This window comes from Heptranchias perlo, chromosome 3 (genome assembly GCF_035084215.1).
Source record: "Heptranchias perlo isolate sHepPer1 chromosome 3, sHepPer1.hap1, whole genome shotgun sequence".
In the NCBI taxonomy this organism is placed as follows: domain Eukaryota; kingdom Metazoa; phylum Chordata; class Chondrichthyes; order Hexanchiformes; family Hexanchidae; genus Heptranchias; species Heptranchias perlo.
In genome coordinates, this window is record NC_090327.1 from 3,471,537 (window position 1) to 3,499,392 (window position 27,856).

General features: G+C 44.6%; 1 protein-coding gene across 6 annotated transcripts in view; it reads left to right on the forward strand.

The window, feature by feature from the left end:
* LOC137309603 (neurofilament medium polypeptide-like) overlaps positions 1–27,241 on the forward strand; it is a 78,703-nt gene extending 51,462 nt beyond the window's left edge. For 5 of the 6 annotated variants that reach the window (XM_067977712.1, XM_067977721.1, XM_067977716.1 and 2 more), the window contains 4 exons: positions 3,720–3,885; positions 4,014–4,067; positions 11,451–15,644; positions 26,420–27,241. In XM_067977712.1, coding sequence (XP_067833813.1) covers positions 3,720–3,885; positions 4,014–4,067; positions 11,451–15,644; positions 26,420–27,084 — 5,079 coding nt within the window. In that variant the 3' untranslated portion in view covers positions 27,085–27,241. The remainder of the gene's footprint in view (positions 1–3,719; positions 3,886–4,013; positions 4,068–11,450; positions 15,645–26,419) is intronic. The other variant, XM_067977738.1, reaches the window with a different exon arrangement.
* Positions 27,242–27,856: the final 615 nt, after the last annotated feature.

A 27,856-nucleotide genomic window follows, 5' to 3' on the forward strand; every position in this document is an offset into this window, starting at 1 on the left:
TTAAAAAATACTCTGTCTTTCTGTTTTTCCTTCCAAAGTGGATAACTTCACATTTATCCACATTATACTGCATCTGCCATGTATTTGTCCACTCACTCAACTTGTCTAAATCGCCTTGAAGCCTCTTTGCATCCTCCTCACAACTCACGATCCCACCTAGTTTTGTGTTGTCAGCAAACTTGGAAATTTTACATTTGGTTCCCTCATCCAAATCATTGATATATATTGTGAATAGCTGTGGCCCAAGCATTGATCCCTGCGGCACCCCATTAGTCACTGCCTGCCACCCCGAAAAAAGCCCATTTATTCCTCGGGCTCGATTTTAGCACCCTCGATCGGGTGCGTTCCTGGCGGGGGGGCTACGAAAATCGGGGATTCTCGGGGCGGGTCGGGAGCCTGGCTCCAACCCGCCCCATTTCCGGGTTCCCCACTGACGCGCTGACGTGTGCGTGCAGCCCCCACATGTGGGACTCCCGCCGGCAATTAAAGCCGGTGGGGTGCCACTTAAGGTATTTATTTAGGTATTTCAGGTCATTTAGAGACCTGATTAACATAACATTTTCAGAGGGTTGGGATTTTGCAAACAACTGAGACTGTTTCCCGTACTGGGTGAAACACTCCCAGTTCAAATGGACGTGTTGCGGCCATCAGCCTGTGGCAGCTGCAGAGGTCCATTTGACAGGTGGGGGGGGAGACCCTCACTCATTGCAGGAGACCACTCAGTCACCTTGGACAAAGTTTGGCTTCCACCACCCTCCTCCTAATAATAAAACTCACCACTTTGCACACTTACCCCGGTGTCCAGACACATGTACCTACCTTGCGGACCCCCTCAGATGTGCATCTTCCGGATGGGGGCTGCCGTAGCTGCAGTCATGACCTCCTCTGAGGGCGAACAGCATCACCAGCCTCGCCGGCCACGCCATCCACCTCTGACACGTGGAGCTCCACAACACAGTGCTGTGACACATCCACCTGCACAGCAGGAGGGAGGGCAACCGCAGAGAGAGATGCATAGCAGAGGGCACTACCCTCGCCACAGGGTCCACAGACCGACGCTCAGTTTCCTGGACCTCTCTGAGCAGCCGTGCACACGGAGGCTCAGAGTCACTCGACATGTAGTCGTGGACATCTGCATCCTCCTTCATGAAGAGCTGCCCCTGGCTTGTCCGAGCATCATCTTTTTACCTGTCGCTGTCAAAGTCACCACTGCCCTCAACATCTTCTCCTCCGTATCCTTCCAGGGTGCCACTGCAGACATCGCGACGTCTCTCAGTCGTCTGCACAAAAGAGACCTGCAAATATACCTACACCCACTCTGCAGTGACACAATGGGTGGCATCAGTTGAGGGTCTTCATAGTGATCCTCAGGAAAGGGCATTATTGCACAAACCAGACAAGATTCGCAAAGACGTGACAGTAGTGGTGCCAATATAATATGTAATGTGAGTTGATCAGAAATTAAATATAAGTAAAAACCATGACAAACCCTCAAACACCCTTGTGCATCCCCTTCATTATCACTTACTCATTCCCCTACACTCCATCTGCCACATCACCGCCACGCTTCCTACTGCACATATGTGATGCATGCCATGTGGCTGCAGCACAGGTAGTGGCAGGTTGAGTGAGGCTGACTGTGAAAGAGATGCATGAGAGGGTGAATATGAGATAGAGCCATGAGATTGTATGAGGATTGGGTTGAGTGGTAGTGGCGGGATGCGTACTGGCGAGGTAAGTAAAATGAGGATGAGGATGAGGTTTGAGTGGGTGTGAGGGGTGATGTGACAGAGTAGTGTTGGCAGTGCAGAAGGAGATGTGGGGCGGGGGCGGTGATATGGCAGATGGAGTGTAGGGGAATGAGTAAGTGTACTCACTTTGGCTGACCTACTTGGGTCATTGCAGCGCCTCCTGCACTGTATGCAGGTTGGTGATATGTTGATGGTGCAGGTGACCTCCTCTGCCACCTCGAGCCAGGCCTTCTTGTTGGCAGAGGCAGGCCGCTTCCTCCCGCCCGCCGGGGGGATCATCTCTGTCCTCCCCCTCCTTTTCACCCCATCCAATAGGAGCTGGAGTGAGGCATCATTAAACCTGGGAGCAGCCTTCCCCCTGGGCTGCTCCATGCTGTAATTTTTCCTATTTCTTGCAGCATCAGTCAGTGGAGGACTGCCCCTTTAAATAGATCTCCTCCAGCTGACAGACTTTACTGCGCATGCGCAGTCCGCCCGCCGCGTAGCTTAGCAGCGGGGAACCCGGAACAACAGGTAGATGGATCCAATTAGCCTGCGATTGCGCGCGGGGCAGTCTGATTTCACCGGGCGCATTACCCACGCGCCCAATCGAGCCCCCGCTGCGAACCCGCCGCCCTGGTAATATCGGGCCCCTACTCTCTGTTTTCTGCCTGTTAACCAATTTTCAATCTCCTTCTTCAATACATCCAATGACTTGGCCTCCACTGCCTTCTGTGGTAGAGAATTCCACAGGTTCAACACTCTCTGAGTGAAGAAATTTCTCCTCATCTCAGTCCTAAATGTCCTACCCCGTATCCTGAGACTGTGACCCCTGGTTCTGGACTCCCCAGCCATTGGGAACATCCTCCTGCATCTAGACTGTCTAGTCCTGTTAGAATTTTATCTGTTTCGATGAGATCACCTCTCATTCTTCTAAACTCTAATGAATATAGGCCTAGTCGACCCAATCTCTTCTCATATGTCAGTCCTGCCATCCCAGGAATCAGTCTGGTTCTGGTCCATAATCTATAGACTATTGGAAGATGACAACTGATGCATTCACTATTTCCATGGCTACCTCTTTTCGTCCTCTGGGATGCAGATTATCAGGCCCTGGGGATTTATCGGCTTTCAGTCCTATTAATTTCTCCAGCACTTTTTTTACTAATACTAATTTCCTTTAATTCCTCCTTCTCACTAGTCCCTTGGTTCCCTAGCATTTCTGGGAAGTTATTTGTGTCCTCTTCCATGAAGACAGAACCAAAATATTTGATTAATTGCTCTGCCATTTCCTTGTTCCCCATTATATATTCTCCCGTTTCTGACTGTAATGCTTTTTACAAACTTGTAGAAGCTTTTACAGTCCACTTTTATGTTCCTCGCAAGTTTACTCTCATACTCTATTTTTCTCCTCTTAATCAATCTCTTGGTCCTTTTTTTGCTGAATTCTAAACTGCTCCCAATACTCAGGCTTGCTACTTTTTCTGGCAACTTTATATGACTCCTCTTTGGATCTAATACTATCCTTAATTTCTTTTGTTAGCCATGGTTGGGCCGCTTTTCCTTTTGTATTTTTGCGCCAGAAAGGAATGTATAATTGTTGCAATTCATGCATTCGTTCCTTAAATGTTAGCCATTGCCTATCCACCGTCATGCCTTTTAATGAAGCTTCCCAATCTATCATAGCGTTATCTTACCCTGTATGCTCCTTGTCATCCAGGGGGCTCTAGATTTGGCGGTCCCATCCTTTTTCATTGTGGGAACATGTTCACTCTGAACCTACTTTTTGGGAAGAGTAGGAAGATGATAATCTGATCTACCCTACTGTACCTAGATTTAATATCTCTTATGGAGAACAGTACCACAATGCTTCTTGAATGTACTTGATTTTTGTGTTGGGGAGGGGTTAACTCTATTTATGGATTCAACACAGAGAAGTTAATCTTTAGAAATGAGGTTATTTTCACTTTTTTTCTCTTTCTTATTCAGATATACCAGGAATTTACCAAGATGCCTTCTCACGGTAAACTTGTAGTGCCTGAGGGTTTGAAATCTCTGCTAGAGGCGTTAGGCAGAGCTGTTGTGCAAGACCAGCCTGATAATATACACCAGTTTGCCTCATCATATTTCACAGAGTTGTTGCAATTTCGAGATGGTTTGTGTTCTCTCTTCATTTCTTTCTTTCTTGAGTAAATATGAATATTTCAAATGTAATTGAATCTCTTTTTTGTAGGAACGAATTAAAGTAAGACTCAACTTATTATATTTCCATCTGTTGTATAGGGAATCCAGCTCTTGATGTATCTGATCTCGTGAAAATGTTCCATTTGAGCAGAGGTAAGAAGAACCAAATAATTTACTGAATGGAGAATAATCTGTTTAACATTTTTTAGCTGCATTGATTAGTTCTTTATTAAAGATTAAGAGTGTGCTTTAGTGCTCTTTGTTTTTCTCCATTAACCAGTTTAATTGCATTTTTTAAAATTCATTCATGGGATGTGGGCGTCGCTGGCGAGGCCAGCATTTATTGCGCATCCCTAATTGCCCTTGAGAAGGTGGTGGTGAGCTGCCTTCTTGAACTGCTGCTGTCCGTGTGGTGAAGGTACTCCCACAGTGCTGTTAGGTAGGGAGTTCTAGGATTTTGACCCAGTAACGAAGGAACGGGGATATATTTCCAGGTCGGGATGGTGTGTGACTTGGAGGGGAACGTGCAGGTGGTGGTGTTCCCATGTGCCTGCTGCCCTTGTCCTTCTAGGTGGTAGAAGTCGCGGGTTTGGGAGGTGATGTCGAAGAAGCCTTGTCAAATTGCTGCAGTGCATCTTGTAAATGGTACACACTGCAGCCACGGTGTGCTGGTGGTGGAGGGAGTGAATGTTTAAGGTGGTTGATGAGGTGCCAATCAAGTGGGCTGCTTTGCTATGGATGGTGTTGAGCTTCTTGAATGTCGTTAGAGCTGCACTCATCCAGGCAAGTGGAGAGTATTCCATCACACTCCTGACTTGTGCCTTATAGATGGTGGAAAGGCTTTGGGGAGTCAGGAGGTGAGTCACTCACCATAGAATACCCAGTCTCTGACCTGCTCTTGTAGCCACAGTATTTATGTGGCTGGTCCAGTTAAGTTTCTGGTCAATGGTGACCCCAGGATGTTGGTGGTGGGGGATTTGGTGATGGTAATGCCATTGAATGTGAAGGGGAGTTGGTTAGATTCTCTCTCTTGTTGGAGGTGGTCATTGCCTGGCACTTGTCTGGGGTGAATGTTACTTGCCACTTATCAGCCCAAGGCTGGATGTTATCCAGGTCTTGCTGCATGCGGGCATGGACTGCTTCATTATCTGAGGGGTTGTGAATGGAACTGAACACTGTGCAATCATCAGCGAACATCCCCATTTCTGACCTTATGATGGAGGGAAGGCCATTGATGAAGCAGCTGAAGATGGTTGGGCCTAGGACACTGCCCTGAGGAACTCCTGCAGCAATGTCCTGGAGCTTAGATGATTGGCCTCCAACAACCACTACCATCTTCCTTTGTTCTAGGTACGACTGCATTTACATTTGTTTAATAATATTGCATCTGTAATTTAATGATTGATATATCATGAAATTGCTGGATAAATAATTTACCTATTGTTGAACCAGTGAGGTAGACACATGGAAGGGGAAGAGGAGATCAGAGAGAGATCAAGTTTGGAAATGATGTTCATTTTTGTTTGGATACCTTAGTAATTGATGATGGTGAATAGTTGACAAACGTTATATACAAATCACCTGTCTCTAATGAAACTTTTCTGGTCTAGATGAACGAGTTTGGGCATCACATGACCTAGGCCTCTGGCAAATACCTTTTTCAAAAAGGTCTTTTCAGCCATATATTTTGGATGGTGTTGGTTTCCGTACAAGTTACTGAGCTAAGGTCAATAACAGGGGGAGAACATATTAAAATTCTTGAGTTTTCCTCTTTACACACCTATTTTCCATGGTCACAATTTAGTAACACTTTTTTTAATGTTGGTAATGCCTAGAGATACTGGGGGTGATTTTAACCCCCAAAAACAGGTGGGTTCGGGCCGGGTGGGAGTTGAAAATAGTTGTTTTTTGGGTCCCGACTGCAACCCGGCTTTATTTCTGGATGTAACTTGAGCGTGTAAAAATACAGGCTTCCCACTGGAAATGCAAATTCTGAAAATTTTGCAGTTGCGACCCAAAAAAACAATTATTTTCAACTTCCACCCGCCCCCGACCCACCCGTTCTTGGGGGTTAAAATCACCCCCACTGTGTTTTTAATAGGGAACACTGTAATGCCTACTATTCAGTGTAATGTTACGTTTGTCTTTTCCCTACCCCTATTTAACCCAGCTTCACTTTTACAACTGTTGCTTGCTCTCTGATCCATTCCTGTGCCCTACAACTGTTGCTCAGTGTTCCTTGTGTTTTTAATAGTGTTATAAAGCTTTAAAGAAAAAACCTCCCTGTCCGCCAGTTATTTTTATTACATGGTAAGTGTTTAAAGAAACAAATTTGTCAGGATCAACCTGGTGAGGGTTTGGGGAGTCAAATAGTTAGCATAAGGCAGTTAATTGTAAACAATTTTACAACACCAAGTTACAGTCCAGCAATTTTATTTTAAATTCTATTTATTTTATTTTAAATTGCTGGACTATAACTTGGTGTTGTAAAATTGTTTACAATTGTCAACCCCAGTCCATCACCGGCATCTCCACATCATAAGGCAGTTAGGCAGAGGAGTGGATGGTGATTTAGAGCTTTTTGGGGACAGCTGGTGGATGATTGGGGACTCGCCAAATATATATGTAATTGACACATGGGGGCGAGGCATAGAGCGCTAAAATGGAGACGATGCATAAAGGGATGGGGTCAGTCTGTTGGGGTTTTGGAATTTGTAGCTGGAAGCGATATGAGGCGTTTGTCAGCAAGCATACGGCAAAGGGTAGCAGAGTGGACATCCTGCGCCGTGGCCAGATCACTCGTCCCCTTCCCACAACCCAAAACCTGCCTCAAGCCCTGGTGAGATCCCTTCCTTGATCCACAACTCAAAATTTGAAACAGTGCTGCAAACGGGTAGTTTTGTGGATGCAACTTGACCAATTGGATTAATTGAAAGCAGCAGTTTGCTGGTCAACTCTAATTTACTAGAGAAAGAGCCAAATGTACAGAAGAAACAACGTAGTATTTCTTTTGAGGAGATGGAGAGGCAAAGCTGAGAATCTCAAACTTGTATAGAACCTTGGCTACAGCACACAAACAGGCCATTTGGCCCAACTGGTATATGCCTGTGTTTATGCTGCACATGAGCCTCCTCCCACCCCTCTTCATCTCACCCTATCGGCATATCCTTCTATTGCTTATTCCTACCAAAATGTAACATCTCACACTTATCTACATTGAAATTCATTTGCTAATTACATGCCCATTCTGCAAGTTTATTAATGTCGTCTTAAATTTTGTCGCAGTCTTCCTCACTATTTATTATATGCCCCAATTTTGTGTTGTCTGCAAAGTTTTAAATTGTACTTCCGATTCCTGAGTCCAAGTTGTTGATGTAAATTGTGAACAACAGTAGTCTCAGCACCGATCCTTGTGGAACACCACTTTCCACCTTTTGCCAGTCTGAGTAGCTATTCTTAACCCCTACTGTCCGTTTTCTCTTCTGTAGCCAAATTTCTATCCATTCTGCTCCTTATCCCCAGACCACATGCTCTACGAGATTTACAAGGATGATACCAGAACTGAGAGGTCATAACTATTAGGAAAAACTGAACAGACTGGGGCTCTTTTCTCTAGAGGAGAGGGCTGAGGGGTGACCTAATAGCGGTTTTTAAAATTATGAAGTAGTTTGATAAGGTAGTCGTAGAGAAGATATTTCCACTTGTGGGGGAGTCCAAAACTAGTACCCATAAATATAAAATAGTCACTAATAAATCCAATAAGGAATTCGTGAGAAACTTCTTTACCCAGAAAGTAGTTAGAATGTGGAACTTGCTGCCACATGGAGTAGTTGAGGCGAATAACATAGATACTTTTAAGGGGATAAGTGCATGAGGGAGAAAGGAATAGAAGTATATGCAGATAGGGTTAGATGAAGTAGGGTGGGAGGAGGCTCATGTGGAGCATAAACACTGGCAAAGACCAGTTGGGCTGAATGGCCTGTTTCTGTGTTATAAATTCTATGTAATGTAATATTACAAGATGAGAAGGATGGCATGTGATCTAGAGTATGTTTCAAAATTTGCATTCATGTTGTTTGAATTTAGCTTGAATTATATTAATGTACTTAGTTTCCGGTATCAACATGAAGAAAGCATTATGAAAGTTATTTGCACAATCATTATAATCAAAAAATACTTTCTATTTATCCTTTCTAGTGGCTAGAACAGTTACATTTTCTTTCACAGAAAAGTACTTAAAATATATTAAATTCTTGAAATACACTGGGCCAGAAAATCGATTATGCGATTTTACACTGCTGTTGCAGCTGTAAAAAAACATTTTTATATCCACCACTGGCCTCTAGAGGGAGAAACGTAAGGAATCTTACAACACCAGGTTATAGTCCAACAGTTTTATTTGAAAATCACAAGCTTTCAGAGGCTTTCTCCTTCATCAGGTGAGTGTGACGAAGGAGAGTGTGACTTCGTCAGGTGAGTGTGACTCACCTGACGAAGGAGAAAGCCTCCGAAAGCTTGTGATTTTCAAATAGACACTCACCTGACGAAAGAGAAAGCTTCCGAAAGCTTGTGATTTTCAAATAAAACAGTTGGACTATAACCTGGTGTTGTAAGATTCCTTACATTTGTCCACCCCAGTCCATCACCGGCATCTCCACATCATCTCTAGAGGGAGGTACACGGAAGGTTCATGAGTGTGCTTGTATATCTGTTGGTGCAAGCATTAGTGTAAAAGCAGCTGAACCAGCAGGAAACCTTTGTGTAGCCTTTTAAATGCATTGTTCAGCTTGGGTGCAAGAATGTAAGGCAGTAACACTGCTTGGCTCTTTTATTTCTCTCTCAAATTACTTCACTGCATGTCTTACCAATATTTTTATTACACTTAGACTGAATGATGAATTATGGCATGGCACCAAGCCAGAGGTGTGAAACATGCATAACTTCACTCCTTCAGACCTACAAACACTGCTGGGTGGGGCAGAGAAGGCTGGATGACCAGACCCCTGGGTACGAGTGCCACCAAGTCACCCAGAGTAAACACTCATGCCACCTAGAGGGAAGTGGCACTGGCACTAACTGCCAACTCCCTCACCCCCAGGACTGCAGAACAAGAAGTTCCACATCCTCAGCAGGGCCTTCACAATACTACAATACTCTGGTTAAGAGCATCTCCAATTCCCTATCCTGCACTGTGACTATACAGCTCCCCAAACACACAATAACTGCTTTGCACAAGCCCAAAACTCCTTCCTGCATTTTTAACCCCCTCACACCCCCACATATCTCCTAACCACACACTACTTAACTGCTAGCATTGCCCTCATTTACTTATCCCTTTGCAGGAGAAATCGACACACAATGCCCACCAAAGGCATGTTGTTAGATGGGGCTTCCCCACCTTTAAACTTGTAGGGTTTTTGTTTTAACTCTCTTTATTCTTTAGGGTAATCAGAGGTAAGATCATCCAAGGCTTTAAACTTTTCTGACAATTGATTTTATTAACATTAAAATACAACAAGTTTTACTGATAGAGATTCATACAACCTTAATTACAAGTACAACTCGAAACTCAGACTGGCCAATCTTCTGCTTCGGGAAACTGAGAAGTTAATTCTCCATCGACATCCTGCGTGGTGCTGTTCTGGACTGTCTTCTGGTTTGTCTTTGTGGTCTCGTGGACTGTCTCCTTCATTCACTTTAGAATGGCTGCTCTTATACCATTCTTGCTGACAAAAACAAGCTTCTCAGTAACTTTCCTCTCTCACTTTCCCATGGTTATACAGACTGATGCTACGAAAACAGCACCTGGTGTTTACGACTGTTTCCCAAAGTCTTTCAAGGCCTCCTTATCTGTAGACTTCCATCAGACAGTCTGAATAACACTTCTCGAATGTGGCCAGCCTTCCCAGCATGCTACCTTGAACAGTCAGTTTAATGGTTCCTTTGTTGACTTAATACTTTTAACCAAACTCAGCTCCTTTAGCTGGTAATTAATCCAGGTTTCCAGCCAATCCTTTAGGTTTCCTGAAAACATTGAAAAGTCCAAAATCCTTCAAACTCCTCACCCGCTTTGAGGACAAGGCCAGACCGCTTGTGGGGAGGCTCTCAGCTGTTGCAGTGGGAGATGTTGAGGTCAGCAGTATATTGATCGAGCACCTGCACTGTTGCCTTGGCGTCCCTTTGATGCACCACACAGAAAGCACCTTCCACCCCCTTCTCTGTCTCCGTAATCTCAAGGGGGATGATACCCATTCTGCCTTTCCTGCAGATCCACCAGAGCAACGGTGGCACAGGAGGAGGAAGATGATGGTGACGAAGAGGATGATGACAGCGACTAATCCACCCAGGAGTCGCAGCTGCGCGACACTGTCGTCCCTCAGGACAGCAGCACATGCCAGGTTTCTAGTCGTACCCCTCAGAACACCGTGTCAGTGGAACATGGGAAGCGAGACCAGGTTGCCCAGGAGCACCCTCTAGAAATTCAACTAGCAGCGGCTCCATTGCCAGCAGCCAGCTGCTATTGGAGAAGGGCAACCTCAGTGGCATGACACTTCTGGAGAGCATGAGAGCCAACCACTTCAGGCACCTAGAAGAAGCACAAGAATAGGTTTCCCTAGGGAATGCCGTATTTCCTCCTGAGAGCACCTGAGGTTGTCTGGGGGGATGGATCTGTGAGGGTCTGAAAATCTGCTGGCCCTCTCACCCTCTGAGAAGCAGTCAAAAGCAGGTGCAGGTGTCTGTAGATAGGATGCAAAAAGAAACACGTCTTAAAAACTTTTACTACCTTCAGAGATCTTCAGTAAAAGATCTCCAGCCGCTTCTAATTTGAGCAACAGCTCACTTCCACCTTTAACAGCTGAGCCTGACAACTGCAGTGCCCCATTGAAATATATGCAACTTGCCCCGTATGCACTCTGGTGGGTTAAGTCCAGGAAATTCCATCCACAGCGCCACGCTCAGGCGGCCAAATGTAAATGAGGCTAACAGCGACTAGCGGGCTAGTCGCGAAACTGCACCAGTATCACGAGCAAACTTTGGAGGAAGCCTATTAAAGGCACATAAGCACTGCTTCCGCACGACTTTTCTCGCTGGAAAAATTGTTAATGCCATTCCAGCACCGCTAAAATACTGTAACCAGCAAGGAAACTTCTTTATCCAGAGAGTGTTAGAATGTGGAACTTGCTACCATCTGGAGTGGTTGAGGCGAATAGCATAGATGCATTTAAGGGAAAGCTACATAAGTACACGGGGGAGAAAGGAATAGAAGGATATGCAGATAGGGTTAGATGAAGAGGGGTGGGAAGAGGCTGATGTGGAGCATAAACACCGACATTGACCTTTTGGGCCGAATGGCCTGTTTTTGTGCTGTAACATCTATGTAATTCTATGAATTTCACCCACACTCTGTTGTTTAATGTATGTATAGTTGACTACTGTGAATAAAGGTGTGTTATGTTGATGCAAATTATTACCATTAGCTCTTTAGTTTACTCTAACTAAAAATACTTTTACTTCTTTCTTTACAAATCATAATAGCTATAAATATTGATGGGAAGGCACACCGAACATCCTCCGATCATCAAAATGTAAAATCACTATCTAAGGATTCTTCACTTATTAATCAGGAAGTTATGTCTAAAATTCTTTGTGAGAAGACCCCTTCTATTCGTAATGAAGCCGTACCTTTTCTATCTATGTCTTCGACTAAGGAACCTTCTGGTCATCAAGAAGTTGCACCTACTCCACATGAAACTTTTCCTCATCAAGAAGCTGTATCTGCTCCACGTGAGACTTTCTCTAGGGCCACATATGTTCGTCAGGAAGCTGTACCTGTTGCATACGAACCTATGATTAGGGCCCCGTATGTTCGTCATGAAGCAGTACCTGTTCCATATGAGCCTTTGGTTAGGGCTCCATATTATCAAGAAGTCGTACCTGCTCCATATGACCCTTACATCAGGACCCCGTATTTTCAGCAAGAGGCCATACCTGCTCCATTTGAGCCTTTGATTATAGCCCCAGCTGTTCGTCCAGAAGCTGTTCCTATTCCATATGAAACTGTAATTATGACTCAGCCTTTTCGTCAAGCACCTGTGCCTGCTGCATATGATTACATGATTAAAAGTTCGCCTGTTCGTCAAGAAGTTTTACGTTCACCATATGACACTAGATCACCGTCTGGTCATCAAGGAACTGTACCTAATGCAAGTGACACCACGTCTGTTTGTCCACCAGCTGAATCTTCTCGACATGAGACTGTGTCCTCACCTGCTCGTACAGAACCAATACCGACTGCTTATAGTAGTAAAACCTCAGAGGTTCGTCAGGAACCTATACGGGTCATGTCCCCACCTGCTGTTCAAAAATCTACATCTTCTCAGTATGAAAGAACGTCCCCGCCTGTTTACCAACAGGCAATACCACCTCAATATCAGACTAAATCCCCACCTATTTATTCACAACCTATACCATCTCCATTTGAGCCTGTGCCTCCATCTTACTATCAACAAGTGGTACCTCCTCAATATGCAAATGTGGCTCCAGTTGTTTACCAGCCCATAACACCTCAATATAGTACTAGGTCCCCGCCTGTTTATCAACCAACCACACCGCCTCAATATGAAAATATGTACCCATTAATTGGTCAACAAACAGTACCTCCTCGATATGAGACTTTTTCTCCACCTATGCAACCTCCAGTTGAGAATAAGTCTGTTCATCAACAAGGTCCAGGTGCTCCAAGTGGTGAAATATTATCTGTTTGTCAAGACCATTCATGTGATCAATGCAACAAGGTCTCATCTCCCCAGGAATATTCATCAACTCCAAGTGGTGATGTCTCATCTGTTTGTCAAGAACATTCATGTGATCAATGTAAGAAGACGCCATCTACCAGTCAACAGTTATCATCTGCTCCAAGTGGTGATGTCTCATCTGTTTGTCAAGAACATTCATGTGATCAATGTAAGAAGACGCCATCTACCAGTCAACAGTTATCGTCTGCTCCAAGTGGTGATGTTTGTCAAGAACATTCATGTGATCAATGTAAGAAGACATCTACTGATCAAGAATATCCATCTGCTCCAGGTGGCGATGTCTCATCTGTTTGTCAAGAACATTCATGTGATCAGTGTAAGAAAACATCATCTACTGATCAAGAATATCCATCTGGTCCAAGTGGCGATGTCTCACCTGTTTGCCAAGAACATTCATGTGATCAGTGTAAGAAGAAGTCATCTACCTGTCAAGAGTTATCTTCTGCTCCAAGTGGCGATGTCTCACCTGTTTGCCAAGAACACTCATGTGATCAGTGTAAGAAGAAGTCATCTACCTGTCAAGAGTTATCTTCTGCTCCAAGTGGCGATGTCTCACCTGTTTGCCAAGAACATTCATGTGATCAGTGTAAGAAGAAGTCATCTACCTGTCAAGAGTTATCTTCTGCTCCAAGTGGCGATGTCTCATCTGTTTGCCAAGAACACTCATGTGATCAGTGTAAGAAGAAGTCATCTACCTGTCAAGAGTTATCTTCTGCTCCAAGTGGTGATGTCTCATCTGTTTGCCAAGAACATTCATGTGATCAGTGTAAGAAGAAATCATCTACCTGTCAACAATTATCGTCAGCTCCAAGTGGCGATGTCTCGTCTGTTTGCCAAGAACATTCATGTGATCAATGTAAGAAGAAATCATCTACCTGTCAACAGTTATCGTCTGCTCCAAGTGGCGCTGTCTCATCTGCTTGCCAAGAACATTCATGTGATCAATGTAATAAGGCGTCATCCACCTGTCAGTATTCGCCTGCTCCAAGCAGTGATCCCTCACCTGGTTGTCAAGACCATTCATGTGATCAATGTAATAAGGCGTCATCTACCTGTCAGTATTCGCCTGCTCCAAGCGGTGATCGCTCATCTGGTTGTCAAGAACAATCATGTGATCAATGTAATAAGGCGTCATCCACCTGTCAGTATTCGCCTGCTCCAAGCAGTGATCCCTCACCTGGTTGTCAAGACCATTCGTGTGATCAATGTAAGAAGGCGTCCTCTACCTCTCAACAGTATTCGTCTGCTCCAAGCGGTGATCTCTCATCTGTTTGTCAAGTAAATTCATGTGATCAATGTAGCAAGACATCTACCTGTCAACAGTATTCGTCTGCTCCAAGTGGCGATCTCTCATCTACTTGTCAAGTAAATTCATGTGATCAGTGTAGGAAGGTGTCATCTACTTGTCAAGATTATTCGTCTGCTCCAAGTGGCGATCTCTCATCTGCTTGTCAAGATCATTCATGTGATCAATGTAAGAAGGTGTCATCTACTTGTCAAGATTATTCGTCTTGCCCAAGTACTAATGCCTCATCTAGTTGTCAAGATCATTCATGTGATCAATGTAAGAAGGTGTCATCTACTTGTCAAGATTATTCATCTGGTCCAAGTACCAATGCCTCATCTAGTTGTCAAGATCATTCATGTGATCAATGTAAGAAGGTGTCATCTACTTGTCAAGATTATTCGTCTTGTCCAAGTACCAATGCCTCATCTAGTTGTCAAGATCATTCATGTGATCAATGTAAGAAGGTGTCATCTACTTGTCAAGATTGTTCGTCTTGTCCAAGTACCAATGCCTCATCTAGTTGTCAAGAACATTCATGTGATCAATGTAAGAAGGTGTCATCGACTTGTCAAGATTATTCGTCTGCTCCAAGTACCAATGCCTCATCTAGTTGTCAAGAACATTCATGTGATCAATGTAAGAAGGTGTCATCTACTCGTCAAGAGCATTCATCTGCTCCAAGTGGCAATGTCTCATTTAGTTGTCAAGATCCTTCATGTAATCAATGTAAGAAGGCGTCACCTGCTCCAAGTAGCAGTGCCTCAGCTGGTTGTCAAGATCCTTCATGTAATCAATGTAAGAAGGCGTCACCTGCTCCAAGTAGCAGTGCCTCAGCTGGTTGTCAAGATCCTTCATGTAATCAATGTAAGAAGGCGTCACCTGCTCCAAGTAGCAATGCCTCAGCTGGTTGTCAAGATCCTTCATGTAATCAATGTAAGAAGCCGTCACCTGCTGTAAGTAGCAATGCCTCCTCTAGTTGTCAAGAACATTCATGTGATCAGTGCAGGAAGGCCTCACCTACTCATCAAGAAAATGCACCTACTACATGTGGGGTCTGTGAAGAATGTTCCAAAACAAAGTCCAAGGACACATCCCCAGCTCCTACATTGCAATGTTTGTACAAGGCTCCGTCATCTGCATATGGTGCACAGGACAATGCGTCTACAGATCCATCAACAACATTTAGTCCACAGAATAGTGTATGTAAGGCCCCACACTTAAATCAAGGAAGTCCCGGTGCAGGGAATTCTGACACATTACCCACCAATAAGCCCATTTTCATGCACCTTTCCACAAAATGTACCATAGTGAACTATAGTGATTCATTAACTTGCCTTGAACCCATAACCGTGTACCATGAATCTACAATTCAGCGAGTGTCAGAAATTCACTTGAAGGATGAATCTGAAACAGCCAGTGCTAAAGATGCTCAATCTAAACAAGATGCAGATGCTGGTGTATGTTCTGGTGAGGACACTGCATCAAAAGAAAAAAAAGCTGGGGAGCCAGCCTCACCCGCTCCTCCATCTGAAGAAGACACGTCTTGTCATAGTTCAACAGATTCTGTATGTGGGAGATCAGAAGGGGATGCGCAGGAAAAATCATCCACTGGGGAAGCAGATGCTGGTAAGGAAGATGCAAATTAGATGAAGAGTAAAAGATTTGGTAAGAAGTTTTGAACTTAAGAAATGAGAATGAGGAAAAGCAATTTGGCCAGTCATGTCCTTCCACAGACCATTGAACTTGATAAATAATTCATTGGCAGGAATTTTAACCCCTCGCCCGTCCGTCCAGCAGAAACCGGGCGAGGGGGGGTGGCAGTTAAAATGGAATGGGGAGCTTACCCACTGCCTTCCTGCCCAAATCTGGCCGATTGCAATTTTAAATTGCAGGCGGCAAGCACACCCATCCAAAGCTGACAAGGTCCTTCTTTAAATATGTAGATCGGGCTCCGAAGATGCCATCGGGGCCTGACTGCAATATTAACCTGACCCCTGAACAGGGGGAGCAATGGTGCCTTCTCAGACCAAAACGGTCAGGAAATGGATCCAGGACCCGAAGAGGCCCAGAAGAGTACGTTTTAAAAATATTTTTGAGGGCCAGATAGCACAGGAGTGCTCTCTGGGTTCCAGAAAGAAACGTTGGGCCTCCCTTCAACCGTGATCCCTGTCACCACCCCCCTCCCCCACCGTCCTAAAAACTTATCTTAGTGCCGGGATCTGGTTCCCAGCAGTGGCCTCCCGTTATGTGATTTTAACGGCCAGGCAGCAGCTTTCTGCTGACCTTCACGCCTTTTTGGTTGGGGAAGTCGGCCAGCGACATGGTAATGAGGCCCGGCCGTTAAAATTGGGCTGGGCCTCCCCGCTTCTGAATGGTCTGGCTGCTGTATGGGTGGCATTCCTGCCCGGGATTTAAAATCGCACCCGTTGTTTTTGAAGTTAGTGCAGTTCCTACTAACAGTTGGCACATTATTCTTTTATTCCAATTTTGGTGTTTAATGTAATGTTTGGAAAAATGGAGAAAGAATTGCAAATATAACGAAAGGATCAAATATAGGAAGATTAAATATTTTTGTACTAATGCAAGAAGGATTAGGAATAAATTTTTGGAATTACAGGTATGCAGCAAGTGAAAATATTTCTGTTAGTGACATCACAGAAGTATGGCGTGGACATGATCGGCTGAATGGCCTCCTTCTGTGCCGTAAATTTTCTATGATTCTATGGCTGCAAGTAGAACATGAAAAATGAGATAATACTAAGCGTGTATAGAGGCCCAAAGAGCCGCAGGAAAGCATATGCTGGCATAAGTGCCATGATGCACCCCCGGGGCACCTGCAACTGATGTTGCCAGTCAGGGAGCGGGACAGAATGCCCCCAGGAAGGAAAAGAGCAGCTCTCAGGAGTGCCTTTACATCAGAGGGCCACTTGTAATATGTTCAACAAAAAAAAAATTCGGCCCTTCATCTTTGGGGACACAGACCCAAAGCCAACTTGGACCTGGTGTACCTGTGCTGATCCGATCAATGCTGGGTTATGCTGGGTACTTCAGGGCAATGTCAAACCCAAGCAACGTGAGACAGCCTTCTCCTTGGGGATTCACACCATTACCATCTATATTTAAGTTGGGACCCACCTCTGGAGTCTTAAACGCATTGTTACTTTCAGTCCATTGTGGAAATTGTCGCACAGCGATGCTGTGTTGCAAGTTGTGTGCAAGTTGCACTATAAGTGCATCCTGAGAGGGGCTGCAGAAAATTGAATGTAATAAATGAGGGATTTTAGTGACCCAGAAGTGAACTGCTGAGACCAGTGAGCTTAATATCTATAGTGGGGCAAATGCTTGAGGAATGCTCATTTTAAGAGCACAATACCAAATAGTCGGCATGGATTTAAGACCGTAGGCTTTAAGGGATTTAAGGAAGTCCTGCCCAATCCTCCTAGAATCATACAACACAGAAGGAGGCCATTTGGCCCATCGTGCCAGTGCTGGCTCTTTGAAAGAGCTTTCCATTTAGTCTCCCTCCCCTGCTCATTCTTCACAGTCCTGCAATTTTTTTCCCCTTCAAGTATTTATCCAATTCCCTTTTGAAAGTTACTAATGAATCTGCTTCCACCACTCTTTCAGGCAGTGCATTCCAGATCATAACTACTTGCTGCGTTTAAAAAAAAATTCCCATCTCCTCTCTGGTTCTTTTGCCAATATCCTTAAATCTGTGTCCTCTGGTTACCACCCTCCTGCCAGTGGAAACAGTTTCTCCTTATTTAGCAAAACCTCATATAGTTTTGAACACCTCCAATATTTATCCCCATAACCTTCTCTGCTCTAAGGAGAACAATCCCAGCTTCTCTAGTCTCTTCACATAACTGAAACCCCTCATCCCTGGCACCATTCTGGTATATCTCCTCTCTACCCGCTCCAAGGCCTTGACATCCTTCCTAAAGTGTGGTGTCCAGAATTGGACACAGTACTCCAGTTGAGGCCTAACCAGTGATTTATGAAGATTTACCGTAACTTCCTTGCTTTTATACTCTATGCCTCTATTTATAAAGCCAAGAATCCCATATGCCCCGCATGAACAGGAAAACCCAGACCTGAGACTCAATTTGGAGTACTTGACCAGACTATGGAGGGATTTTAACTGCCAGTGGGTTTCCGGTGGAAAACCGCTGGGTCCAGTTAGATTCTCGCCCGCCTGTGGCAGAATGAGGCCATAGCTACTTTAATCGTTAGGCCTCAGTAACATGCCATCAGCCGATTGTCCACGCAGAACATTTGGGAAGCAGCTTCTTCAACTTTTGCAATTAAGCAACCATGATCAACAAATGAGGTAAGCTAAAAGAAAAGGCTTACACATGCAAGGAAAAGTGCAAATCCAGCAGACTGAGAGAGTTGTAAAAAGCAACAAAGGGATACAAAGAATGCAATGAGAGGTAAAAACAAGAAAATGACAAAAGAGGTACAAGGGAACCTAAACATAAGTCAAGAGAGGAACTTAGTGGAATCGATACAAGTTTTTTTAAAAAGCTAATGGAGAAAATAATGGGACTTAAAGTTTGCACCCCAGAGTTTGAAAGAAATAAATGAAGAAATTGCAGAAACATTAGTCATAATTTTACAAAGTTCTCCAGATTCAGGAATTGTGCCTTTGGATGAGAAAATTGCAAATGTCACTCCATTATTTAAAACGGGAAGGAGAGAGAAACCATGTAGCTACAGACATCGTTTAACATCAGTTGTGGGGAGGTTACTGGAATCTATCATCAGAGACAGAGTAAATGAGCACTTGGACAACTATGAGCTGATCAAAGAGAGTTGGCATGGATTTGGAAAGGTTAGGTCATGTGTGACTAATTGTTACATTTTTTGAGGCGGTCACTTGCATGGCGGATAGGGGAGTGATTATGGATGTTGTCTATGTGGACTTTCAGAAGGCATTTGATAAGGTTCTGCACAAGAGATCATTAGCAAAAATGAAAGTGCATGTAACTTGTGACATGATTTGGTAATTGGTTGGGAGATAAGAGACAGAGAGTTGGGGTAAAGGGAATGTTCTCTGATTGGCAAGATGTGACAAGTGATGTTCCCCAGGGATCTGAAATGGGACCTCAGCTTTTCACCACATATAGTAATGATTTGGATGAAGGAATAGAGAGTTGCATGTCCAAGTTTGCAGATGACACTAAGTTAGGAGGTATAGTAAGTTGTAAAGATGGGAGCAGAAAGTTACAAATGGACATAGACAGACTTAAGTGAGTGGGCAAAACTTTGGCAGATGGAGTGTGAGGTTATCCAATTTGGATCTGAGAAAGACAAATTAGAATATTTTGTTACATGCAAGAGATTAGAAGCTGTGGTGGAGGAAAGTTTTAAGTGTCCATGTACACACATCACTAAAAGCTAGTGCACAGGTACAAAAAGTAATCAAAAAGGTTAATGGAATGTTACCCTTTATCTCAAGGGGATTGGAATACAAAAGTGAGGAAGTGATGCTTCAGTTGTACAGAGCCTTGGCCAGACCCCATCTGGAGTATTGTGTTAATCTGCCTTTCTGTTTTTACAACCAAAGTGGATAACCTCACATTTATCCAGTTATACTGCATCTGCCATGTTCTTGCCCACTCACCCAACTTGTCTAAATTACATTGGAGCCTCTTTGCATCCTCCTCAGGATAAACCTCAGGAAAGATGTATTGGCCTTGGAGGGGGTGCAGTGCAGATTCACTGGGATGATACGAGGACTTAAAGGGTTAAATTATGAGGACAGGTTGTATAAACTTGGTTTGTATTCATAGAAACATAGAAAATAGGAACAAGAATAGGCCATTGGGCCCTTCGGGCCTGCTCCGCCATTCAAAATTATCATGGCTGATCGTCTAACTCAGTACCCCGTTCCCGCTTTTTCCCCTTGATCCCTTTAGCATTAAGAAATATATCTATCTCCTTCTTCAATACATCTAATGACTTGGCCACCACTGCCTTCTGTGGTAGAGAAATCCACAGGTTCACCACCCTCTGAGTGAAGAAATTTCTCCTCATCTCAGTTCTAAATGGCATACCCCGTATCCTAAGACTGTGACCCCTGGCTCTGGACTCCCCAGCCATCGGGAACATCCTCCCTACATTTAGTCTGTCTAGTCCTGTTAGAATTTTATATGTTTCGATGAGATCACCTCTCATTCTTCTAAACTCCAATGAATATAGGCCTAGTCGACCCAATCTCTCCTCATACGTCAGTCCTGCCATCCCAGGAATCAGTCTGGTAAACCTTCGTTGCACTCTCTCCATGGCAAGGACATCCTTCCTCAGATAAGGAGACCAAAACTGCACACAATACTCCAGATGTAGTCTCACCAAGGCCCTGTATAACTGCAGTAAGACATCCCTGCTCCTGTACTCAAATCCTCTTGCAATGAAGGCCAACATACCATTTGCCTTCCTAACAGCTTGCTGCACCTAAATGCTCACTTTCAGCAACTGGTGTACAAGGACACCCTGGTTTCGTTGCACCTCCCCTTTTCCCAATCTATCACCATTCAGATAATAATCTGCCTTTCTGTTTTTACAACCAAAGTGGATAACCTCACATTTATCCAGTTATACTGCATCTGCCATGTTCTTGCCCACTCACCCAACTTGTCTAAATTACATTGGAGCCTCTTTGCATCCTCCTCACAGCTCACATTCCATCCCAGCTTTGTGTCGTCTGCAGACTTGGAAATGTTGCATTCAGTTCCCTCATCCAAATAATTGATATATATTGTGAATAGCTGGGGCCCAAGCACTGATCCCTGCGGTACCCCACTAGTCACTGCCTGCCACCTGGAAAAAGACCCGTTTATTCCTACTCTCTGTTTCGTCTCTGTCAACCAATTCTCAATCCATGCCAGTATATTCCCCCCAATCCCATGTGCTTTAATTTTGCACACTAACCTCTTGTGTGGGACCTTATCAAAAGCCTTCTGAAAATTCTTGAGTTTAGAAGGATGAGAGGTGATCTGATCAAGATGTTTAAAATGATAAAAGGATTCAATGGGGTAGATTCCCGAAAGATTATTTCCTCTGGTGGGGGAAATCCAGAACATGAAGGCCTAATCTTAATTTTAGAGCTAAGCCATTTAAGAGTGAAATCAGGAAGCACTTTTTCACAAAAAGGTTAGTAGAAATCTGGAACTCTCTCCTTCAAAAGGCTGTGGATGCTGGATCAATTGAAATTTTCAAGACTGAGATCAATAGATTTTTGTTGGGCAAGGGTATCAAGGGTTATGGAACAAAAGCAGGTAAACAGAATTGAGGTACAGATCAGTCATGATCTAATTGAATGGCGGAACAGGCTTGAGAGGCTGAATGGCCTACCCCTGTTCTTACGTTCCCATAATTCCCTCGATGACCACTTTGGTAGAGGTGTGTGTTTCATTGTAGTGCTTCTCTACTGCTGTTCGTACAACTCTTGGGGTTGATATCCATGAGAGATGGGGTGTGTTTTGTCACCCACATGCCATTTGTTAACACGATTTTCTTCCTTGAAGGATATGTAAGGGTACAATAGTGTAGTGGTTATATTACTAGGCTAGTAATCTAGAGATCATGGGTTCAAATTATGGCCGTTTGAGAGTTTGAACTCAGTTTAATAAAAAAAGCTGGTACCTGTGAAGGTGACTATGAAGCTGTACTTTCGGGAAGGAAACCTGCTAAGGTTACCCAGTCTGGCCTATATGTGACTCCACTCCCCACACCAATGTGGCTGACTCTTAACTGCATTCTAAAGTGGATAACAAGGCACCCACTTGTATCAAACCCCTGCAAAGAATACTCCTACCTAACGGCATAGTGGAAGCACCTTGATCACATGTTTAAGAAGAAGGCCATGCCACCTTCTTAGGTCAGTTAGAGATCAGCAATAAATGTCGGTCTTGCCAGCGACACCCACATCCTGTGAATGAATTGAGAAAGGAGCTCACCAAGTGATGAATTCCAAAAGATGAAGGCAACTTGCAGCAAATCTTCCATTAATGTGCAGGAACATGCAATCTGGCAGTGCAAGACTTTCCTCTTGAGGGGGATGACTGTAGGAACTTGCAAAACATCTACTGCACTCTTGACCTTGGGGAAGCCAGAAACCCCATAAATCTGGATGGCCCTAACTTGATGCTCCTTTGCGGTAATGCCACTCTGGTCCTCATGCAGTAGCTTACAGCTCCTCTGTTGCCTTTTTGGCAAAATACATTTTTCTAATGCTCATCTCGTCACTAAAGTCCAAATAGGGCTTGTGTTGCCTGTATATTCTTGAGGGAGGGAGGGAGGTAATATCTGGTGGGATGCATCCTTAGAAATGCTGCTTCACTCTCCATCCTCTCCTGTTTTTCCTCGTCTCCCTCCTGCATGATAACTGTTCCTGAGAAGCCCTCATGAGGGGTGGTGGAGGTTAAAGTGTCATGGTGTTTTCAGCCCCACAGGCAGTCAGAAGCAAGTTCAAAGCTGTGTAGGCTGAATGCAAAAAAAATTGCATCAAAATTTTGTTCCTAACTGCAGTAGATACTGCTGAAACTTTCAGCAATCTTCAGGTTCAAAGACTCCTCACTTCTGCCAGTCTCAGCTGATCTTGGCAACAACTGCACCTTACATTTCACATTCTAACTTACCCCGAATGCATTGCAAGCATAATACCAGGAAATTCAGGGCTGCAGTGCCAACTGACTCCCACTTTAGTATACGTTAAATAGGTGGCTTGGGACTTAGCAGCTTGTTCGCCTGAAGTGAGAAAATTATTGGAAATATGGGGGGGTCAATTTTGGGGCAGAAAACCAATGTCATTGGTTTCAGCCCCAATTTGCTGCCAGGAAAAGTACTTGCCGTGGAATGTCAGGGGCCATTTTATGATGTATATCTTCTACTTTCCAATGAGGTGCTCCTTCATAAGCATTCACAGCCTACTTCCACCTGCGTAACATCGCCCGTCTCCGCCCCTACCTCGGCTTATCTGCTGCTAAAACTCTCGTCTATGCCATTGCTACCTCCAGACTCAACTATTCCAGTGCTCTCCTGGCTGGCCTCCCATCTTTCACCCTCTGTAAACATCAGCTCATCCAAAACTCTGCTGCCTGTATCCTAACTCGCATCCTGGCTCCCGGTCCAGGAACACCTCAATTTTAAAATTTTCATCCTTGTTTTCAAATCCCACCATGGCCTCGTCCCTCCCTATCTCTGTAACCTCCTCCAGCCCTACAACCCTTCGAGATCTCTGCACTGCTCCATTCTGGCCTCTTGCTCATCTCCAATTTTCATCACTCCACCATTAGCGGCCATGCCTTCAGCTACCTAGGCCCAAAGCTCTGGAATTCCCTCCCTAAACCTCCCTGCCTCTCTACTGTTCTCTCCTCCTTTAAGACTCTTTATAAAACTTACCTCTTTGACCAAGCTTTTGGTCACCTATCCAAATATCTCTTTATCTCACTCAGTGTCAGATTTTGTCTGATAACGCTCCTGTGAAGCGCCTTGGGACGTTTTACTATATTGAAGGTGCTATATAAATGAAAGGAGGAGGAAGTGACGTGGATGGATGCTGTGTGAAAAGTGCCTGTCTCAGAGGATAGAAATGCTCCAGTACCTCCTTGTGTTGGGTCGGGAGTTGGCCCTGCAATAACAAGCGCTACGAGTACCGATGTGGAGTCTGATATCTGACACATCTGCAGTCAGTTGAGCGCGGTGTCGGGATATATTGTATGTGTCCTTACCCTGAGAAACATCTCCCATCATCCGTGCTAGCTCCTGCGATTCTCCTGTTGCTGCGCCCTACCCCAGCATAGCCAGAGGTCTGCGGCAGACCACTAGGCAGCAACAAAGTTGCTTAAGCCCTCGTGATACTGTCTCGATCTGATTCCCTAATTCCAGACAAGACCGACTGCTGGAAATTGGAACTGAAGGTCTCTGGAGCCCGAGTCAACGTCTTTTGTGATGGACACTTGAGCTTGGCCAAGGGAAGCCTGCCGCAGAGGCCCCTGGAGTGGCCAATCTCTCCTTGGCGGTTTACAGCTAATTCACTTGGTCGTGGCGTACTGCGCAGATGTGCATTGTAGACTCCAACAAACGGTGTAGGGTGCTTGGCTCACTCACAAATGACCGCGTGACATTCTAATGCAGAGCCACCAAAATGCATTTTAGACAGATCCTGTGAGGTCCAGTTCCCCGGTTCAGCAGTTGAAGGAAGTCTCACAATGGACAACCTCATAACAGCTTGTAACTCCTTCAATTACACCTGCACTTGGTTCCCCTCTCTTGCTCGCCTCCAACTTGTTAATTGATTTCCCCGTGGACTGAATAATCATTATGCTGGTGCTTGTCACTTTAAAATTGGATGAAGCATGGTGCTGTGAGTCTACTCGTAGGGCACCTAGAGGTGCAGAAGAACATATTTTACAGAGCTAGCAATAAGGCACGCTTTGAATCAGAGCTTGGATGGAAAGACATTGTAGTGTGTTATACAGCAGTGTACACCTGTGTGAGGGAGTGAGTAAAAACCTCACCCTCTATTGCCTCCTGGCCCTGAATCTCCAGTGCCCCTCTCCTTCTGAAGAGTGAAGGGTTATAGATGAGGTGACCTTCCCCACTGCAGTCTGGATACTCTGCTGTCTGGTACGTTCGGCCTTCCCTGCAAGCAGATAGAAAAGGGACATATGTTTCTAAAAGGAATAGAAGGGGAGAATCATAGAATGATACAGCACAGAAGGAGGCCATTCGGCCCATCGTGCCTGTGCCGGCGCTTTGAAAGAGCAATCCAATTAATCCCATTGCCCCGCTCTTTCCCCATAGCTCAGCAAATTTATTCCCTTCAAGTATTTATCCAATTCCATTTTAAAAATTACTATTAAATCTGCTTCCACCGCCCTTTCAGGCTGTGCATTCCAGATCATCATAACACCCTGCGTAAAAAATTTTTCCCTCATGTCCCACCTGGTTCTTTTGCCGATCACCTTAAATCTGTGTCATCTGGTTACCGACCCTCCTGCCAGTGGAAACAGTTTCTCCTTATTTACTCTATCAAAACCCTTCATGATTTTGAACACCTCTGTTAAATCTCCCCTTTACCTTCTCTGCTCAAAGGAGAACAATCCCAGTTTCTCTAGTCTCTCCACGTAACTGAAGTCCCTCATCCCTGGCACCATTCTAGTAAATCTCCTCTGCACCCTCTCCAAGGAAGTGTGCCACTCAAGTCAACAGCCACCTTATGTGATATGGTTGTGGGAGGGCGGGAAATCGGATGGTTTCCCTGCTGAGCCACTTGGCATGTTGGGTCTCGGAGGGGGGGAAGCACTCCTTCTTCGCCTGATTCCACAAAAATAAAATTTAAAGTTTCTTGGGCCAATTCTTGAGCAGCCACCATTAATCTGCTCAATGGCTGGTACAAATCAAGGACCCATACTTACATATTTAAGCAGTCATGTGCCTGTTTTGGATGGGCAGGCTGCTCGCCTGTTTACAGGCCTGCCTGAAAATTGCATCAGGCCAGCCATGGGCGTCAGTGGGGTCAACAAGGTGCCCCTCCCCCCCCATTTTCAGTTGCTGCCCATTTGATTATCCAGGCAAGAAATGGACAGCCAGCAGTTGTAAATCACCCCTCGTATCACTTCAAGTTTTCTCCTCTATGAGGCCTATCTGCTGTTTTCTTGACTCCTCTCCAGTCAACTCCTTGCTACAGTGCCCTCTGACATCATAAATGGCTCACTTTTGCTCATTCATAGGAGTCTTTATTATCTCCTTCCCTGGCTATCCGTTCAGGTTGAACAGACAATGCATGACTTGAGTGTGCCTGAGCTGTGCTTGAAACCCAATATTTTATCCATCACTAAAAGCACATATCTCCATATACGCAACACTTTTTGCCTCTGCTCTTACCTCACTCTCTCTGCTGCTGAAACCCTTATCCATGCTTTTGTTACATTGACTTCTCAGTGACCCCCTTGTCAAACTATCAATTTGAACCCAACACAAATTTTTTTCATGTAAATCTCTGCCATCTGTATGCTGTCCCAAACTAAGTCCTGCCTCATCCGTTGCTCATGTCTTAGCTGACCTGCCAAACCATGGCTTTGTCATACCCTTTTCTGCAACCTCCTGCAGCCCTATATCCCAGCCACATTCATCAGTCCACCAGCTCTGCATCCTGTGCATCCTCCTGTCCTATCGTTTCTCACTCAGTGGCAGATCTACCGTCTTGTCTCGCTGCATTTTTAAGCTGTGCATTTAGTCAATTCTCATCATTCTTCTGCTAGTGCTTGGTTCATTTCTCTCCTATTTGAAGCACTTGGAATGTTACATCAAAGTTACTGTACAAATATAAACTATTGTTATATTGTGTCCATTCTAGATTCCATTCATATTGTGGTCTTTATTTTCTAATGTAGGTATTCAGGAGCCTGAAAAGCAAGAAGATACTGCTAGTTGCCCAATGCTTTTCCCAAGTAAAGAGACCCCAGAAACTTCCCCTACAGGTGAGACCTCAGAAACTTCCCCTACTGGCGAGACCCCAGAAACTTCCCCTACAGATAAGACGACAGCAGAGCCAGAAAGTTCTTGCCCTATGGAAAAAGATTCTGGAAAGAGTCCACGATCCAGCCAAACTGAAGTGAAAGATAAAGCAAGTGAACAGCAACTGCCCTCCATTGTTGATAAGGGCTTTAAAAACGTGAATGGCAGAATTGATGAATTGGGAACCAAGATGGATGGTCTGATAGACAGCATTAAAAATCTTTCTGATGTTATGAACAAGGATCAAAGCGGGAGCCAGGAAGAGGATGAGAAACAACGTCGAGGAGCAGAACCTGTTAGACAAGAACCAAAACCAAAGTCACCGGAACCAAAGACACCGGAACCAAAGACACCGGAACCAAAGACACCGGAACCAAAGACACCGGAACCAAAGACACCGGAACCAAAGACACCGGAACCAGCGACACCAGAACCAAAGACACCAGAACCAAAGACACCGGAACCAGTGACACCAGAAACAAAAACGCCAGAAACAAAAACGCCAGAACCAGAAGCGGAAGCAGAACCAGAAGCAGAATAAATGCCAGAACCAGGAGAGTAATGCAGTCTGCCCTCTTCTGACCTGTGTGGAAAGACAGCATAGGGTACATCTTCAGTAAAACACTCTCTAAGAAAAGGCTGAAGACAATAGTTATGTTAGTGAACCCTGGTACTTTAAAAAAAAACTTGTAAGAATCTGTGCAATAAAGATCTTATTGCCAACTAGTGTTCTGCTTTCTGTTCCTTGTTTATTGCTTAATCTATTTGGAAATGTCCATTCACTAGTTTCCCACTAATTGCAAGGTGAGACATTTAATCCCTGCTTAAATCCTTGTAAAGATTGCATATTTTTTGCTGTTTCTTCCCCTGCTTCCAGTTGTAAAAATTTACTTGTTGGCCCTATTTTCCAAACTTATTAAGCCACATATGATTAGCAAACCAGGAAAGCAGATGGGCAACCTCATCCCACACCTGTGCCATTGCCACTCTTCAGCTGACTGTTAGACAGTCAGAGGCGCTTCACAGGAGTGTTATCAAATATAATTTGACATCGAGTCACATAAGGAGATAATAGGACGGGTGACCAAAAGCTTGGTCAAAGAGGTAGATTTTAAGGAGCATCCTAAAAGGGAAGGGAGGTAGAGAGGCGGAGAGGTTTAGGGAGGGAATTCCAGAGCTTGGGGCCTAGGCAGCTGAAGGCACGGCGCCAATGGTGGTGCGATGGAAATCGGGGACGTGCAAGAGGCCAGAATTGGAGGAGCGCAGAGATCTCGGAGGGTTGTAGAGCTGGAGGAGGTTACAGAGATAGGGAG